General features: G+C 38.8%; 1 protein-coding gene across 5 annotated transcripts in view; it reads left to right on the forward strand.

Moving 5' to 3' along the window:
• The window catches only part of CACNB2 (calcium voltage-gated channel auxiliary subunit beta 2), a 403,546-nt gene that overhangs the window by 9,653 nt on the left and 374,279 nt on the right, over positions 1 to 19,614 (forward strand). For all 5 annotated transcript variants that reach the window (XM_001141982.8, XM_003312467.7, XM_054660799.2 and 2 more), the window contains exon 2: positions 825 to 917. In XM_001141982.8, coding sequence (XP_001141982.2) covers positions 825 to 917 — 93 coding nt within the window. The remainder of the gene's footprint in view (positions 1 to 824; positions 918 to 19,614) is intronic.

Raw genomic sequence — 19,614 nt, forward strand, 5'->3', positions numbered from 1 at the left:
TGTTCATTTATATTTTAATGTTTAATATTTGCACTTACTGCATCTGTGCTTAGAATTAAACATAGATTGATGTGTAGTTTATTCTTAGGGTTCTGAATGTAAACATAATAGGAAAAGCAAGTTCATTTTTAGATGTTTGTGCTTGGCCCAATCCTATTATTGAAACAAATCATCTTACCTTTAACTTCCTGTTTTAAAAGCTTATTTTTAAATGCGTTATCATTACAGGCTTTTGCCTCTTGCCTGCTAACACATTTATAAGACAACATCCATTGTTTTAATTCACTAGTTATTAAATGCTTTGCCAAGAAAACCCTCCTCGGCCGGGCGCAACGGCTCATGCCTGTAATCCTAACACTTTGGGAGGCCGAGGTGGGCGGATCACCTGAGGTTGGGAGTTCGAGACCACCCTGACCAACATGGAGAAACCCTGTCTCTACTGAAAATACAAAATTAGCCAGACATGGTGGCACATGCTTGTAATCCCAGCTATGCGGGAGGCTGAGGCAGGAGAATCACTTGAACCTGGGAGGCGGAGGTTGCAGTGAGCCAAGATGGTGCCATTGCACTCCAGCCTGGCCAGCAAGAGCGAAACTCTGTCTCAAAAAAGAAAAGAAAAGAAAACTCTCCTCCCCACATCATCACTGATTGGAAATGGATTTGTGGAGTCCCACCAGTATTAACTTTCTAATGATGCTTACATGATGGCAATGTATTACTTGTTTTTGGTCTTTGAGATTTTCTGCAACTAGGCCTACATTCCTGTTAAAGGGTCTCATAATAATCTTATTTGTCTTTTTTTTTTTTTTTTTTTTTGTTCGTAGTCATATGGAAAAGGAGCCAGAAGGAAAAACAGATTTAAAGGATCTGATGGAAGCACGTCATCTGACACTACCTCAAATAGTTTTGTTCGCCAGGTAAGACAGTTTTAAGTTCATGGTTTTGATAAGTACCTTAAAATGACTTTAGATTTTTAAAGGTGGCTTTCACTCTTTTCCTTAAGATTTATGTAGTATGATTGTACTTATTTTTAATTGAAGTGAAAACAGTGCTGTTTAATGTTGTAATTAAAATATTTTAATCTTAAGTGAGACTAAGTAATAATTACACTCTTTCCTGGCAAGTTGAGGAAAGACAAGTGTGGCATTCATTACAGAGGATTTCTTTGAAACAGTGAGAGAGCTCCAGCAGAAATGATTATGGATTTGGGGGGATTGTTTTGTTTTCTTAGTGGGACAGAGAGCTGGTGTGCATCTTTATCCCCACCTGTGAGATACTGGGGTTCTTCTAGTTGAGCTTTCTTCTTGTCACTTTGGGCTTGCATGGAAAACTAGAAAATCATTCTTGGTCTTGAAATGGTTGAGGCTATCGAGGTTAAACAGAACATTCAGTATCACTGAGACATAATTTAAACCATTTCTGCCTTTGGAGACATAGCCTTCGTCTCATTTAATGTGTAGTATCTTCCTGCCAAGCAGCCTGGAACAGTCCCCTAAACAGACAGTGCCAGGCTCCCTAACATATAAACACGCTTATATATGGTAACAGAAAGGAATTCCGTTACCAGAGGAAGAGCATAGAGGCAGCTGGACCTCTGAGGGTTGTGGTTATGTGTTGAGAATGAAGTCTCATCAGGAATGAGTGAGCTTGTTTCTTCCTCTAACCCCTCTCCATGGAGTGGAAAGTAGGGGGGAGCATGCAGCAGAGAATCTGTTCTTGTGGTCCAGGGATGTCCAGTGTCTGACCAGTACTCTCATGATCTCTTGTCAATGACAGCTCACTCCCCGGAACAGTGGTTGTCAACTGGAAAAGCTGCCCCGTGTCATTTGGATGCCACTTTCCCCAATGCCGCTTGAGTCCATCATCATGGCCATAGATTCCACCCCTGCCCCCTGTTTGTGTGGCAGGACGGTTTCCTTTAAATCCTATATGACCTTTTGGGTTTTATTTTTATTGGGGACAGTTACATTTCCCTAGCTGTCTACCCTTATTGGCTCCTTATGGCACTCCCCAAGTGCCTCCCTCATGTTTCCTTCCCACAGTTAGCTGCAGCTGAACTTGAACTTGTCCACCTGCAGCATCGGTGGGGATTTTGATCTTGGCTGGTTGCTGCTTCTTTGCACTGTCCTTAGATGAAGGATGATCTGTCCCCAGCCATCAGTCCCCGCTTGCAACATTTGAGTATGCCAGTGGTACTTCCAATTAACTTGGCAACTGGAAAAAAACTGGTCCTGGTCCATGCCAATTGGGAATTGTTGTGGTTGCAGGAAGTGAGAAAAAGAGTTACTTAAGAAGGGGCAAAGCATTTTTGGTTAGAAACATTTAGAAAGAAAAAAGATGAAGCCACGTGAGGCTCAACCCTAGAGCTATGTTCTAATGGTGTCAGCAGGAGCTAGGAAGGCTGTCAGAGGAGTGGAAGGTGTATGCGTTGGCCTCATGTTTTCGTGGGCAGAATCCAGGCATCATGGTCCTGCTGATGAAGGGAGTGCCTTGGGACATAGTGACTTGGGTGAGTCAGTTAAAGGAAAGTTACCCATCGCCTTTTCCATTTCAAGCATGCATATTTATTCTGCCTCTGAGACAAGGAGATTGAACCTGGAGAGCTAGAGTTAGAATCTACAACTCTGAGTCATCATGCAGGACCTGAAACAGACAAAAAAAAAAAACAAAAACAACAACAAAAAAACAACAACAACAAAAAACTAGCTCCTTAGTGTGCATAGTAGCTGCAATAAAGCAACAAATAATGTCAAGCCGCTTGTTGAAATTGCGCGGAAAGAAAAACTGATATGTTTCAAATAAGCAAGACATAATGAATAGAAACGAACAATGTAGAACCCGTTATTAGTCATTTAATCCCTGTAGAAACGCCACGTGAAGGCAGTCGCTGGACTGCATTTTCAAATTGTATTTTTGGCTGTGAATTCCCTTTTCATAGATTTTAATAACCCAATTCACATGGCAAGGAGGGATTACCATAGTGTGTATAAGTAAACTGGAATTTGTTTTTCTTCACGGTAATTTTCTTTTGTGTTCTTAGTAATGTGTGTAGCTTTAAACACCATTATAAGTGATAACAAGAGTTGTTAAATGATTTAATGTAAATTTTAATATATATTGCCAAAACATACATGAGCGTGTAAGAAGGCAAAACCAAATTTATCCCAAAGGGTAAATATACAGGTCTGTTTCCTAGAATATCAATAGGATGAGGTGTTTGCTATGGCATGGATTTTGGGGTAATGATTACACAGGCGTATCATTGAAAACCCTCAAATGCTGGCTTGCATCTGTCACAAAAGGAAAACTAAGGAAACACAAAAAGGAATTCTTTGGCAAGAATTCTGAGTTAAAAATTGTATTTCTCCTTTGGTAATTTAATCTCTATTCTGTTGAAACAGCATTCCTATTTTGCTGCCATTTGAAAATAAGTAAAAGCTGCCATAAGATAGCCAGATATTTAATAGAAATGGTTTCCTGGAGTGTTTGCAGGAATGCATGGCAGATAGTGACAATGGGCACATTAGATTTTATTATTATTTATTTATTTATTTTTGAGACAGGGTCTCACTCTGTTACCCAGGCTGGAGTGCAGTGGCGCGATCTTGGCTCACTACAACCTCTGCCTCCTGGGTTCAAGTGATTCTCCTGCCTCAGCCTTGCGAGTAGCTGGGATTACAGGCACAAGCTACTATGCCCAGCTGATTTTTGTATTTTTAGTAAAGATGGAGTTTCACCATGTTGGCCAGGCTGGTCTCGAACTCCTGACCTCAGGTGATCCACCCACCTTGGTGCGCCAAAGTGCTGGGATTACAGGCATGAGCCACCGTGCCCGGCAGCATGCTAGATTATTAAGTAATTAGAAAAAATACCTTTACATGTTGTTTTTTAATGTAAGTGTATGTTTTTTAAACAAGTGACTTGCATCGACGCATATTGCGTACTTGTCTGTAGCTAGGGAACATATATAATTGGTATTACAAAGATATTTGCCCAATAGAATTTTGTTTTAAAATATCTTGCAGTTAGAGTCTACTATAGCCCTTTGATTAAAAATAGTTCCTATATAATTTTAAAAACCTTAGAATTTTATTGTTATAAACAGTATATTATTTGAAAGAAATTTAAAAAGTAAAATATTCAGAAACACTAGGTATACTTCTAGGTAGTCTTTATAATACCAAGATTTAAAAGTTTTAGAGGTTGATAATGTAAAAATTTGACATAAAGGAAAGGAATTAAGAACATTAAAAAAAAAAACAACTTGGAGAATATCAGAGAGTTTGTTAAGGAATAAATTGTCCTCCTATCCAACCCTCAAATTCATCTTTAGAAGCCCAGACACCCAATGTGACTATATTTGGAGATGAGGCCTCTGGGAGTGGGGCTCTAATTCATTAGGACTGTTATCTTTTTTTTTTTTTTTTTTTTTTTGAGGTGGAGTCTCGCTCTGTCGCCCAGGCTGGAGTGCGGTGGCCTGATCTTGGCTCACTGCAACCTCCATCTCCTGGGTTCAAGTAGTTCTCTTGCCTCAGCCTCCCCAGTAGCTGGGGTTGCAGGTGTGCACCACCATGTCTGGCTAATATTTGTATTTTTAGTAGAGACAGGGTTTCGCCATGTTGGCCAGGCTGGTCTCAAACTCCTGACCTCAAGTGATCCACCCGCCTCGGCCTCCCAAAGTGCTGGGATTACAGACATGAGCCACCGCACCCGGCTGTTTTCCTTTTAAGAAGACAAAAAGAGAACGAGGATGCATGCACACAGGGAAAAGGTCATGTGAGGACACAGTGAGGAGGCAGCAGTCCGCAAGCTAAGGAGAGAGGCCTCACCAAAAACCAACCCTGCTGACACCTTGACCTTGGGCTTTTAGTTTCCAAAACTGCGAGAAAATTAATTATTGTTGAAACCACCCTGTAGTAATCTGTTATGGCAGCTCGAGCAGACCAATAGAGATTAATATATAATTAGGCTTGAAAATGGGCCTTTTAAAATCAACCTTCTTACTGATCATGTAACATATATGCCAAAAAGTGCACAAATCATGTGTTCAGCCTGGTGAGTTGTCATAAGGTCAACCCCTGTGGAGCCACCACCCAGGTAAAGAAATAAGCATTCAGCCTCACCTGTCCCCTTTTGGACCTTTCTCAGTCATATTCCCTCTTTCCTCACTAAAGATAATCACCATCCTTACTTCCAATACCATACATTTGTTTTACCTGTTTTTGCAGTTTTATGTAAATGGAATCATTTTGTATCTGAATTCTTTCACTGAACATTATGGCTGTTATATTTATCTGTGTTGGACATTTTAGTAATTTGTGGATTGTCTTTGGTTGATTTTGGTTTGTTGGTGTGATTTTACAGCATTCCACTGTGTGGAAAGACCACATTTGATTTATGTGCTCTACTGTTGGTAGACATTGGGCCGTTTCCAGTTGAGGGAACTGAGATTGATGTTCCTATGCACATTCTTATGTGCTCCTTTCATACACATATGTATGCATTTTTTTCAGTGAATAGAGTGGAATGCTAGGTAATATGGCATGCCTGTGTTCAGCTAAAGTAAACACCATGAAACAGTTTTCCAAGATGGTTGTACCAATTTGCACTCCCACAAGCAGTGGGTGATGGTTTCAGTTGTCTTACATCTTTGCTAACACTTAGTAGTGTCAATCTTTTTCATTACAGTCAGTTTTGTGACAGTGCAGTGGTAGCTTATTGTGGTATTAATACCCATTTTTCTGATATCTAACCCACAATTTAACTATGGCTAGGCCTAGGGAACATCTAGAGAACAGAGAGAGAGAATGAGAGAGAGAGGGAGAGAGAGAGAGAGAGAGAGAACATATTATATATATATATGTCAATATGCCATATACATACCATATATATCACATTATATACATGAAAGGTTTTATCAGAGCATTTTATCACTCTTTGTAGTCAATTTCTCATTAGTCATAATTAATTCTGTAGCAATTTAATTAAAATTATAAATATTAGAATATGGTGAAACATATTTGAATATATTGTAACATCAGCAGAAAAAGGCTACAAAGTAAAAGGGTAAAAAGCATTTACCAGTGGTTTTATCTTTCCAAACTTTTAGTTGTATAGTTTAGTTAGGTAACGCAACTTATCTTTAAGAAGAATCACTGGTCTTAAGGAAAGTTTTCTTCTCGATATGTTTCTGTGTTAGGCTCTAAAGCAGAACAGCAGCTACCTTGAAAGAATTTTTGCAGTTATATATAGATGAAGGTTCCATTTTGTTAATAAACCAGTTCACCATTAGTTAGTCAATTAACTAGTCTTCTGGCCCTTGACATTATCAACTTATTTGAAGTCAGTGATATGTTACAAGAGGATTGGGGAAATGACATGCCCCATGAAGTTAGTTAATTTTCCCCCGGAAACTGGATTCATGTTAGCCTTTGGGGTAAGGGCTGAGTCTTGATCCAGTAGTACAGGAAGGGGTCTGTCCGTAGGGGTCATTGGTTGTGCGTGGCAGATGTTAGAGGGATTTCCCATGAACTGTGAAAGATGAGGTTGCTGTTGGTTCTATTCCATATAAACTTGTTGTAAAGTGATAAACTAGCTCATCTTATACAGTATATCAAATATTTCAAAGACAGAATCTGTTCTTCCTTGCAGTTTCCTAAAACATTAATTGGAACAAAAGTTAACTGTGGGCTGGGCGTGGTGGCTCACGCCTGTAATCTCAGCACTTTGGGAGGCTGAAGCAGGAGGGTCACCTGAGGTCAGGAGATCGAGACCAGCCTGACCAACATGGAGAAACCCTGTCTCTAGTAAAAGTACCCAAAAAAAAAAAAAAAAACTGGCTGTGTGTGGTGGCGCATGCCTGTAATCCCAGCTACTTGGGAGGCTGGGGCAAACAGAAGAATTGCTTGAACCCAGGAGGCAGAGACTGCGGTGAGCCAAGATTGCGCCATTTCACTCCTGCCTGGGCAACAAGAATGAAACTTCGTCTCAAAAAAAAAAAAAAAAAAAGTGAACTGTGGTTTATCTGATTGCTTTTTAAATGTCATTCTTTTAGGTTGCAGACAAAAATGTTACCCAGATGCAATACATGATCACTTATATACGGAATGTATAATTTCTATATTTATCTTTTATGTAAATTATGATGTTATAAGATTTATTTAAACAGTTTTCTTCAAGAAGCTGGTTAGTGGTGAACGCCTGGACTCGGAAGCCAGGCTACATGAGTCTGAATTCTGGCTTTGCTATTTATTAGTTGGCCTTTGGACAAGTAACTGAATCTTTCTGTACAGCAGCCTTTTCCTCTGGAAAAAAAATGCTTACCTCAAAATTAGTTGTAAGGATTACATGAGTTATCACTTGTAATTTGTTTAGAACCATACCTAATATGCATTATTTAAGAGTTTATTACTATTATTTGTAAATATTACTGCCTATTTGTAACATTAGTTAAAAACCAAATAAGAAATAGACTATGGCAGAGGGAAATAGTAGTGTTCATTAAATGCTTACTGTAAGTTCTGTCTCCCCGTTTCACAGATGAGGAAATGGAGGTGCAGAGGTGAAGTGACTTTTCCACAGTCACGTCAAATGTAAGGTTGGAGTCAAAATCTGAATCTAAGTGATTGACTCCAGATTCTTGTCCTTTTTGGTTACGCTATACTTCCTTGTAGCTAAAGGAAATGAATAAATTATAATAACAATTTCATTCTTTCATCTAAGGAAGACATGCAGAAAAATTCCTACGACAAATACATACAAAGATAAAAGTTAGTCTTCTACTGTTAACTTCCTTCTGTACCGGAAAGTGAGAATGTCTTCAGCGTTGTAAATTTTCACTAGGCATCATGATTTTTTTTTAGATCGGCATAATTCCCTTCTCTCATGTAAAGTTCCTGAGATTCCTAGTTTGTGATACTGTTTGGCATCCTCCAGCACTCTTGCTGGTCATGAAAAGTGGAATTGGAATTGGAGGAGCATTTATTTTTTTCCTTTCTCCCACAAAAGTCATAGGAACATAAACTTTTTGGAATTCTGAAAGTCCTTTTTGAAAAGAAAAATAAACAGAAATGAAATCAAGTATGAATCACCTGTTTTGAGGTTTGGCGGGGGCTGATGTGGGCCCATGAATCACTCCTGTTGTGAATCTGGGTAAAGTTAGGCATATTTATGGCACCTAGTTTTCCAGTAACCCCATTTAGAAATTGCTTTCCAGTTCGTAAGGGCTTTTGCTTTGTAAATTGTCATAATTTTAATTTATTACAGAGAACAAAGTGTTAAACATAACCTCTAGGCACTGTTATTAGAATGAATGAATATTATTTTCAAATTGTTTATGTGCTATAAGAGATTCAATACATAAAGCTATAGTTATCTTGGACTTGTTATTAAGATTAGTGCAGCTGTTGAGGTTGTCTTCAATTCCCGTATAAACTCTTTGGCTATGTGTTGAGAACAGATACATGAATGAAAAAATTTCATTTATCATTGTAATAAACCTGGAAAAGCTATAATTCTTAATCATTTGTATTTAGTACTTTGCACAAATTTATAGCCTATTAAGTGAATTAGTTTTTCATATCACTTCTTTTCTCCTAACTTCATCAAAAGAAAGGAAAAAAAAATCTCTAAGTTTAGTTGTCTTAGAAGTTTATTTTAGAGCCAAAATCTAAACAGATAAATTAACTTACCGGAAGAAAAATAGGTGGGGAAGAGTAACAAGTCCTGCTTGGCATGGATGGGTAGAACATTTGTGCTGTTCTTTTCAAGAGATTGTGCAAGAATTGCTAAGTGTATAAATTCTTTGATGCTGCCAAGGTCAGGGAAAAATATGTACATCTGCAAATAAGTACTGGTTATCAAAGTTAAAGCAGCTTTGATGAGGGGGCAGGTAGAGGAGGCAGTGTTAGTAACCGCCACTGCTTATTCAGTGTAGTTCTGTTCTCTCTCATTCTCTCTTCCTCCCTCCCTCCCTGTTTTGTCTTCTTTTTCTTTTTTGAAAATGTCTTCATTTTCTTAAAGACATGTGTTCTCCTTGGCTACATTTATGTACCTGGCAGCATTCCAAAGTTGAACACCAAATGCTAAGAGGATGACTGCCAGCTTTGCTTTATTTTTATGATTCCACAGCATGGCCATTTTCATTGAAAGTACATTGTCATCTGAGCTTTCTACTCTATGCTCCTGCCGCGTCTAGCCCGGACTCGCGAACTGTTTACACTGATTTTTTTCCGTAGGTTGCTGCGTTGCACACTTGTGTCCTTTGTGCAGAAAGTTGAGCTTTAGGAATCCACAACTCTTTTTGGGATTTTCAAGCGCCATTATTCTTTGGGGTTAACGGGGAAGAACTTTGCAACTGATCAGGGATTTTGCTCACCAACATATGTTGTGGTTGTAACGAAATTATCCTGTAGCTTCTAACAGCTTCTAGAATACAAATCAGGATGACAAAATGGAATGAACCAAATATTTAACAGAAGGTTGCATGACACTTTCAGAACATGGTATTCTAAACAAATTCCATCGTCTCGCAGTACCTTGTTCTTAGTGCTGCATTTTTGGATCTTTTATATTAGTTCAAATTGGCTTTAAATGCAAATGATTAATCACAGAGGCACACAGTCTATTTTTTAGTTTTGTTTTGCAAAGACAGATTAAACTACGATAATGATTACAGACTCCAGGCCCGCGTAGACTGATGTGTTTAAGGTTGGATAAATCTTTCAGCCCTTAAATACTGGCCTGTTGCCTTGTTATGCTGTATGCGTCACAAACACACTATAAATAATAATTCGGTAGATTTATTGCCACTGTGATTTCCTGTAAATTTCTTTTTATCTTATTATGGATTCACTTAGATTTTGTGAATGGCAAAGTCTGTTTGGTGTCCTAAGAACTCATCTTAAATATATCAGTATAAAAATATTGACCTTTTTAAATAAAGAAGTCCCTTGTTTTTTCTGTAGGATAAGCCTGTATAGTATTAAAACATTTTACTTTTTTCTTTTTAGGAGATATAGGTACTTTAGAAAGTATTAAAACAAAATTTAGATTTTGCACTTCAACATATAATTAATTTTAACATGTCTCTTTGAACATAATTTTGTGGGAGAACAAGGGTTTGATTATAGAAAAAATCTTCCTCATTCATATATTATTTTTAGGTATTTGGAACACTTTATAAACTAGGCTTGATTAAGTGCTCTAGTTATTAAAATAATTTTGTGGATTGAGATTTTTTTATGTTTGCGTATATACTTTTCTATGAAGATACATCATTTTAAAACCAAGAATTCTTTCTGTAGTTACTTTTATTTTCTTCAACTCTCAGATATGCTTTGAATTACACTTTCCACGTATACCTCATTTTCTTCCATTTTTATTCATCTTCTGTTTGGTTAAACCATATAAAGTCTTAGAAGTCATGCAAACTGAATTAACCCTACTAGATTGGTTGAAAGTTTATCTAGATTGTCAAATATAAAGTAACTAGCATGACTAGGAAAATAGAATTTCCTTAAATTCTGAATTTATAAAAAGCATGTGTTTCAGATGAACCATAAACTTTTAGGAGTACTACTGAACATTACTTACTTAGCTTAAAGTTAATTATTCTTGTGTCTCAGGTCTTCCCAGGCATGGCATCTAAGGTGGTGGTCTGGTATGATCAAAGAATCCTTCCCTCTTCCCTATTCTGTCACTTATAAATGTAAATATAGTCAGTCCCTTTCTCTATTGTTTTGTTTCTGGAATCTTCACATTTGATGATTATCACATGCTGGAGAAGTCATTTTTGAGGGTTCAGTATTGAGACATAATCTCAAAAATATTTGCTATGGCTTAGTTCATTAAGTAAGTTTTCCAATTTTTGTCTCATCTTTAGTCTGCAATTGTGACCAAGCATGTGTGTCTGTTACAAAGACCTGAGCTGGTGAAAAAGGAATGGAGTCTCCCCCTACCCGCCTCAGAGCTGATCATGCTCCCATTCACCATGTATTTATTGCAGTTGGAGGATAAAGAAGAGGGGAAAACAGGAAGATAACCCCAGAAGGATGGAAGAAGCTTTGTAGAGTCTTCCATTAATTCATATTTAGGAAAATGTAGTAAAAGTTCTTCAGGAAGTCCCTGTCCCCTGCCATTGCCTTGGCCATCTGTGTTATCCTTCCAAAACTGTCATCAGGTTCTAGAAAAAGATTTTGGCTTCAAGCCTGACATCTCCATTAATATTTTCTTATGTCCTTAGTATCTGTAGAAAAGTGCCAGCCTCCATTTCTTCTTTTGCTTAGAGTATGGGGATCGTGTGATTGTTTAGACTTCTGTCAAGGTTACTTTGCCCTGACCATACTTTCTCCTCCTCTTCCTGTCTCAGAGTCTGAACACTATGACCCTACCAGCTCTTCCTTCTTGGAAAGCACATCTCTGAGCCAGGGGTCTTCTTTCTCTTGTAGGTGTAACCTTAAAGTTTAGTCCTATTCATGACCCCCATTCTCATTGCCATGGAAAGATTTGTTGATTTCTTGGTGGTCCAGGTGCCGCATCTGAAAGTTGGAACATGGCAAATCTCTCTCTCTTTTTTTTTTTTTTGTAACAACTCCCCCTTCCCACCAAAACAAACAAGCAAATTTGAGGCCCAGGCAGGTGAATCACCTGTGGTCAGTAGTTCAAGACCAGCCTGGCCATCATGCTGAAACTCTGTCTCTACTAAAAATATTTTTTAAAAATTAGCCGGGCATGGTGGTGGGCACCTGTAATCCCAGCTACTGGGGAGGGTGAGGCATGAGAATCACTTGAACCTGGAAGGCAAACATTCCAGTGAGCCAAGATCACACCACTGCACTCCAGCCTGGGTGACGGAGTGAGACTCCTTCTCAGAAATAAAATAATAAAATAAAATGTATAAAATAATACAATAGATGAATTGTATTAATTTCATGACAGCCATGAATAGACACATGCATTTGTACATATATGTGTGTCAGTACGTGTTCTATAACTTTTAGGTTTTCCTTTTATTCTTTTCTCTCTCATATTTAAAAACAAGGCTATATTTTACAATGTAATTATATACCTAAGTCAGTATCCTTCACAGTATGCTAAGATTATTTAGAAGTAATTTTATACTTCCATTTCTCATAGCACATTACCTCATCTATTGAGTTCTTGAAGTTATTACTTTAAGCTTATAGAAATTTAACACCTAAAAGCATGAGAAATAAAGAGCCTCACTTAATGTTTCTCTCTGATAATTATAAGGAGAGCTGAAGCAAGGAGAAAACCCACATGGTAAGCCAGAATGCCCTGCTGTGGAATTATTACTTGTCAGGAAAAAAAAAAAATCGAGGATCTGATGTCATCTCTGGCTGATTTATTCAATGACGCGTACTTGTTCACCAATGTGTGGATCATACTGAAGAACATTGTTGACTCTTTTCAGGGTCTGATTTCCAGTCATGCTGCTTTCTGAACAGAATGTGTTTAAGGAGTAAAGTCTAGAAATCTCTAGGAAATATTTATCTGTCAATTAGATTATTATTAACATCAGGGATCTGAACACGTGCATTTTGAAACCAATTCCCAGTGGATTCTCTATGACCTGGAAGAGCTCAAGGGGTCAGACTGGGTCATAAAAACCTTAGTTAAGAACTAGCTCCTAGGGAATTAGTAAACCAAGGCATGACTTACTTACATAACATCAGCCATTCATGAACCTGGAGGAAGTATGTGTTCATAGAGGTGCAAAAGAAAGCCCTGTGTGAGCCCAGAGGAAGTGATGTATTACTCTGAATAGTGAGCATAGATAGCTTTTGCACACTGATCGCAACATTGATGTAAAACAGTGGGGATGCACAATGTGTTTCTGGGATGGTAAATACCGGTAGGCTCAGATTCTGGGTTCATGGAGAAATGGATAGAAGAGATGGATGGATGGGTGCATGGAGTTTGGAAGCTTACAAGGGCACCAGGCCATGAAGGACCTCCAAGCCAGGATATATATGAAGCAGTGTGCTGGAGGGGATGAGAGGCTTACAGCATACACAGAGGTCGAAGAGTTGGAAAATCAAGCATCGTAAAGGAATCATTTGATAAAAGGTGGTAAAATAGTGGACGCCTGCTGACCATGTGCTAGCTACTCTAGTGAGTACTTTATTTGATCATTTGCACAACTCAGTGAGATGGATGATGTTAGTATCCCCGTTTAACAGATGATGAATGAAGACCTTGACAGATTAATTAATTGGCCTGAGTATATATCCTTATAAATATGTAGTATTTATTATATCAAATTGGTATACTCTTGGGAATGTTTAGGTGTTTGTTGGGCAACAAGAGACTTTTCAGCAACAGTGATACCTGAGATCTGGTAGAAAAGGGGGTGGTGATTCTAGACCCTTAGTGCAAAGCCAGTGACCATGACCATGGGCATGAGGCACTAAGTCTTGGCCCCTGAGCCAGGACTTTGGCAATACCTTGGAAGAGGGTTGCATCCCAAGAGCTGAGTTGGCCTCAGGCAGGGCCGCATCACTGACATCAAGAAATCAGGGGGTCATCTGTTTCGTATTGAGCATATATCAAGAAACAGAGGTGTTCAGTTAGTGAACCTACAGAAAGGTTATATAGGTGTTCATTGGACCATTCTTTTGCTTTTTCTACCGGTTTGGAACTTTTCAAAATTAATAGTGTGGTGCAGGAGGAAGTGGTAGAGTGGGTGGGAATGGACAGGGGCTAGGTCAAATAAAGGGCAGGAGTTCTGTGAGAGAGACCAGGACCCCAGAGCAGGGTTATAAGGTTATGAGGTTGGTGCTTGGTTGACTGTGTAATCTACTATGGCACGTGGAGAAGCAGTGCTTTCACTCATCCTAAGGCAGAGTGGAATTGTGGGAAGAGGAAGGGAGTTGTTGGAAGATTCCTTAGATGATGTCCTGCCTATCTGCCTCTTCAGAGATGTTTTGAGGGCCAAAGGGCACGACTAAATCAGAGTTGGGAGGTAGAGGTTGATGCTTTCTATTAGCAAGGTTATTACAGAGTTTTGCAGTTTTAAAAAGATCTTTGTAAACTTTTACGACAGATAAAATACCACCATGTGCAATCACAATGTAAACAGGTTTTCTACTAGATGTCAATTGAAGGTCACAGGGTTTAGAGCTGCAGACAGCTGTTTATCTTAAGTCCCTATTGTGGCTTTTTCTGTGAACTCATGTAAAGCCCTTTGAACCAGTGTCGCTGACTAATAGACGTTTTCCCTTGCGCAGAAGTGGTCATTAGTGGTCATATAAGTTGAAAATCAGCCATTCTCTCTCTGCCTCAGGCCATTTGTTTGTGGGAGAGCAATCGTTGAAAGAAACTAGGTTATTTGGTTACCAAGAGAACACTGCCCTTTACCATGAGTAATTACCCTCTTTTGGAAGAAGAATTGGTTAGTGTGTGTTAGACAACTCTGCAGGCAATGGGTCTTTGGGGAGATGTTTACAATATTCCTAGAAAAGAGGCCAAAACAATTTTACTAACATTTTTCATTGTTTCTGGCTCTTGCAATTAATACAAGAAGCATGAACATCCTGAAGCTGTGATCTATAAGGCAAATGAGATAAACTGTATAATAATGATGGTAGATTACACGTAGCCTGATTTCAAACCCAGATGTTTCAGCCCGGACATCTGTGTTTAGTCTTTTTTACTCAAAGCAGAAGAATAACTCTGGATTTAGGACTTGGAGGTGTCTACATTTTATTATGAAACTATTTCTCTGACCATTTTGTGTGCGTGTGTATATGAAAACTGCGTGGGAAACAGGCCAAAAATACACGGACTTCCTGACTCTGCTAGACTTTATTTGTACTAAGTTCTTGTTATGGGTTCTTACTGACTCATTCATTCATTTATTCATTCATTTTTTTTCACCAACATATGGAGTGCCTTTGCCAGGCAGTGGGCCAAATGTAGAACAAAATAACATGATTCCTAGATTAAAATATTAAAGTATTGATGTACTCATGATGTGAAGTCCAGCATTAGGAGTTCTGCAAAAGAGATGAATACAAAAATGTGGTGGGTACTCGGGGAGGCGACTGATTAATTCTACTGTTGGGAAGAAGAGGGAGCATTGCCAAGAAAGTCATATTTGAGCTGGATATTGAAGAATGAGTTGAAATGTTCTAGGAGAAGAAATTGGGAAGGAATGCGTCATCCGAGAGCTCATCCTGTGGAAGGGCAGAGAGGAGGGATGGAAAGCGATGAGTTCCATCTGCTGCGGCTGGGGCTGGCTGAGTCCAGATAGGTACAGTGCAGCCAACTCCTGAAGGTGTCCATGTCAAAACAGAGAGAAACGATGTCACTGCACCTGTGCCCTCTTTTGGAAGAAGGCACAGGTTGAGGTGCAAAGGCATGATCTATTGCCCAGGCTGAAGTGCAAAGGCACGATCTCGGCTCCCTGCGACCTCCGCCTCCCAGGTTCAGGCGACTGTTGAGCCTCAGCCTCCTGAGTAGCTGGGACTCCAGGCGTATGTCACCATACCCAGCTAATTTTTGTTTTCTAATAGAGACAGTGTCTCACCATGTTGGCCAGGTACAGGTAGTATACCTGCAATATCGTGTTGCTTTTCTCAAGACCACTATTATGACAGGGAAGTTGTTTATACATCTTTTGAAACACCTTATTTACATATACCAATTCTGAATAACCTGTACAGGAAGTAGTCTATCCCAGTAAACATCATATAAGAGTGTATTTTTATAGCTTGCTCTATTAGTGTGGAACATTTTAAAGGGCAGTATGTTTATTAACAAATGCCACATGTCTTTTCATTTCCTTTGCAACTGACGTTAGATTGACCATAGATGTTTACATTTCTATGGTTTGAAGAGTTGTAAGTTTCTGGGTCCAAAATATTATGTCTCATGTTAGATTTTAGATCGAAAGTAGTCTATTAAGAAAGTTATTTAGCTTAAAAATCAGGCTGTAAATATCAATTGATCTTATATTCGTAATATATATGACTATGTATGTACAAGTATACATCTGTTTCCTTCTATGGATGTCTTTAGGTTTACATTTAGAATGAATTTAGATTACTTATGTAAACTAATGTTATTATTAAGGTCATAAGTATTTCTAGGATAAATGAACAGTGACAAATCTTAAAAATTAAGACACTTCAATCCTGATTCAATTAATAATAATTCAATTAATAATACAGATATTTATGAGGATTTTTTTTTTTGAGACAGACTGTAGTTCTATCCCAGGCTGAAGTGCAGTGGCACAATCTTGGCACACTGTGACCTCTGCCTCCCAGGTTCAAGCGACTTTCATGCCTCAGCCTCCCGAGTAACTGGGACTACAGGCATGTGTCACCATGTCCAGCTAATTTTTGTTTTTTAGTAGCGACAGGGTCTTGCCATGTTGGCCAGGCTGGCCTCAAACCCCTGACCTCAGGTGATCTGCCCACCTCAGCCTCCCAAAGTGCTGGGATTACAGGCGTGAGCCACCGCACCTGGCCAAGGTTTTTGTTTTAATCGCTAAACTCATAAATATTCCTAGATATGCTTAAGAGATTAGATACCCTTTATTATTTTGTGGATAGTTACTTGACCACCAGTTCTATTGGCTTGTGAAGTCTAGTCCAGGACAGAGTAGAGGAGAGTAAAAACCACTGAGGGCCCCAGATGGCTCTAGAATGGAGACAGGAGAAAAGAACATCACACTCTGGGGACTGTTGTGGGGTGGGGGGAGCGGGGAGGGATAGCATTAGGAGATATACCTAGTGCTAAATGACGAGTTAATGGGTGCAGCACACCAACATGGCACATGTATACATATGTAACAAACCTGCACGTTGTGCACGTGTACCCTAAAACTTAAAGTATAATAATAAAAAATAAATAAAATAAAAAAGAAATGCACAGAGGAGGGAAGTGCTTTCAGGACCCTAAAACCCCTGAATCTCCAAGTCTTCCTGTTTCCTCTCCCACTCATTAAGAATAAGACTGGAAATACTGGAAAGCCCTGGGCTGGCCCTCCAGCCTCCCTTGCTACTCCACCTGCACCCTGTTCTTCAAGGTGAAGGTACCTAGAATAATTCTTAGCTGCTTAAAAAAGAATGAAATCATGTCTTTCACAGCAACATGAGTGGAACTGGAGGGTATTATCCTGAGTGAACTAACTGAGAATCAGAAAATCAAACACTGCATGTTCTCACTTATAAGTGGGTGGGAGCTAAACAATGGGTACCTATGGGCATAAAGATGGAAACAGTAGACACTGGGGCCTCCAAAAGGGGGAAGGGTGAGAGGGGAGGGGAGGGTCAACAAATTACTTATTGGGTACTGTGTTCACTATTGGGGCGATGAGTTCAGTAGAAACCCAAACCTTACCATCATGCAATATTCCCATGTAAGACACCTGCACAGATATTCCCTGAGTCTAAAATAAGATAAAAAACAATAAAGGATGAAGGCACAATGATACAGCCTGGGGGAGGAGGGCCAGTGAGGGGAAAATGTTCACCAGTTTCCCTCTTACTGGGCTATTCAACCTTGCATCTCATCTCAGAAATGCTCGCATTGACTGTGAAAAATTGTCTTTATTTTATTTGAGGCCCTGCAACTCAGTACCTTCATGATCGGGGGAAGTTTTATCAACTCCAAATCTCAGCTCCTCTGGAAAGTGAGGATAATAATACAGAATGGCCCAGGGGGTAGCCGTTGCGGGGAGAAGTAGTTCAGCTTGCTCATAATCTCTATCATCACAAACAAATCTATAGTTTAAGGGAAACCAGAACATTCTCCAGGTAAGTGTAAATGCAGCTTTAAGACACGTGTCATATATTCAAGCAGTTTTACAGCCCCAGTGAAAACCCTGTGTTTACTACACCAGTGAAGCTTCTCAGTAAGTTCCCCCAGGTCACCCCCCACCCCAACCCCATTCCAAGCAGTTTGTTGCCTTGAAACCCCTTTGGTGTGGAAATTGTGGTGAAGCCACTTAGGATAGAAACCTCTCTATCTTAATGAGTAATCATGCAGACATTCTATATTCCCTATTGCTGGGTTTTAAAAAAATTGTTGTTTGTTTGCATTTTTTGTTCCCTTTTTACTTCTCCTGCAAAAGCAAACACTGCTGGACATGATGGCTCATGCCTGTAATCATAGCAACTTGGGAGGCTGAGGCAGGAGGATCCCTTGAGCCCAGGAGTTCAAGGCTGCAGTGAGCTATGATCAAACCTGGGCAACAAAGCAAGACCCTGTCTCTAAAAATATAACTAAAAGAAAGCAAGCTTGGGAGGCTGTTAATCAGGCTGGAAGTACTGCTGCTGAATAAACCAACTAGTAGGAGAAGAATTCTTAATCACCAGATAACTAAGTAATTTTCCCCCCAAAATTGATTGAGCCAGTATCTTACCTAAAAGAGCCTTCATTCTGCAAAAACAGATGATTTGTTGATAATATCTTCATCTAGATTTACATCTTTCTTCCTTCTTGTGTGTGAGTGTGTGTATGTGTGTGTGTGTGTGTTTTGTTGCTGTTGTTGTTTTATGGAGTAAAGAGCTCAATTTTGAATATATGAAGCACCTCACACTGCCACTTTGTTGTTCTCTGCTCTCAGGAGCTAAACATCCATTTTGTCCATTAAATTTTCCACGTTTTACTGAAACATTTGAAAACCAAGCTCTGGGTTCTTTTTATCAATGGCTATTTTTCTTCTGATGCTGTGTGATCCTGGAAGATGGATTTAGGGCATGTAATGGAAAATTAGCTAGATTATAGAACTCTGTTTTGAAAAGCAAATGTATTATTTTCCCAAATACAAGCTCCTTGTGAATGATTTTTAACTGTGGTTCCTTGACATAGGCCAATGATGTTGATTTGGTTAAGGCTTGTGTTTCCCTGCAAAGACCTTATAAAATCTACTTGATCTTGGAGCTTTTTAATACAGTCTAACAGCCAAGAAATTTTTAAAACAACTGTTTTCTTCTGTTTAGTTCATTTATAATCCTCATCTTATTAAGTATACATAATAAATGGTGGCTAGCTACTAGCCTAAATAACCTTATTATACTAATAATAGCTGTAATAGCATACAATTACAAAGAAAATCGAGCATGATCATACTGTTGCATTGGTGGTAATTTAAAAGGAAACTGATTCTTCTTTTTTATTATATTTTTGGCATATATATTTTTTAAAAAAATAAGTTTAATTTAAAGATGATCAGAAGTCAGTGGTATAGCTGTGGGTTGGTAGGGCTAGAAAAGTCTTGTGTGCAATGAGTAATTCTTTTGTTCAGGAAAGAATTTACATGTTTACCAGATGATTTAACTTAAAATATATGCTACTCTCATTCTTGTTTTATGTTTACAAATAGGTTTCTTCGGATTACAAAATGCATATAATACTCCCTTGAAAATAACCCAGAAAATAAAGATTGCCCATTACCTCATAACCCAGATCTATTTACATTTTAAAATAAAATGTAGAAAATTAGTGATAACAGGCATAATTGTATGGGAAAAATATTGCTCTCTGAATAAAGTCATCTGAGTTCAACCTCAATTTAGAGTACTTTGCCCATTCACTTTTAGGCTTTTGACCAAATGCTTATATTTTATAAGGTAGGTGTTT

This window comes from Pan troglodytes, chromosome 8 (genome assembly GCF_028858775.2).
Source record: "Pan troglodytes isolate AG18354 chromosome 8, NHGRI_mPanTro3-v2.0_pri, whole genome shotgun sequence".
Taxonomy (NCBI): domain Eukaryota; kingdom Metazoa; phylum Chordata; class Mammalia; order Primates; family Hominidae; genus Pan; species Pan troglodytes.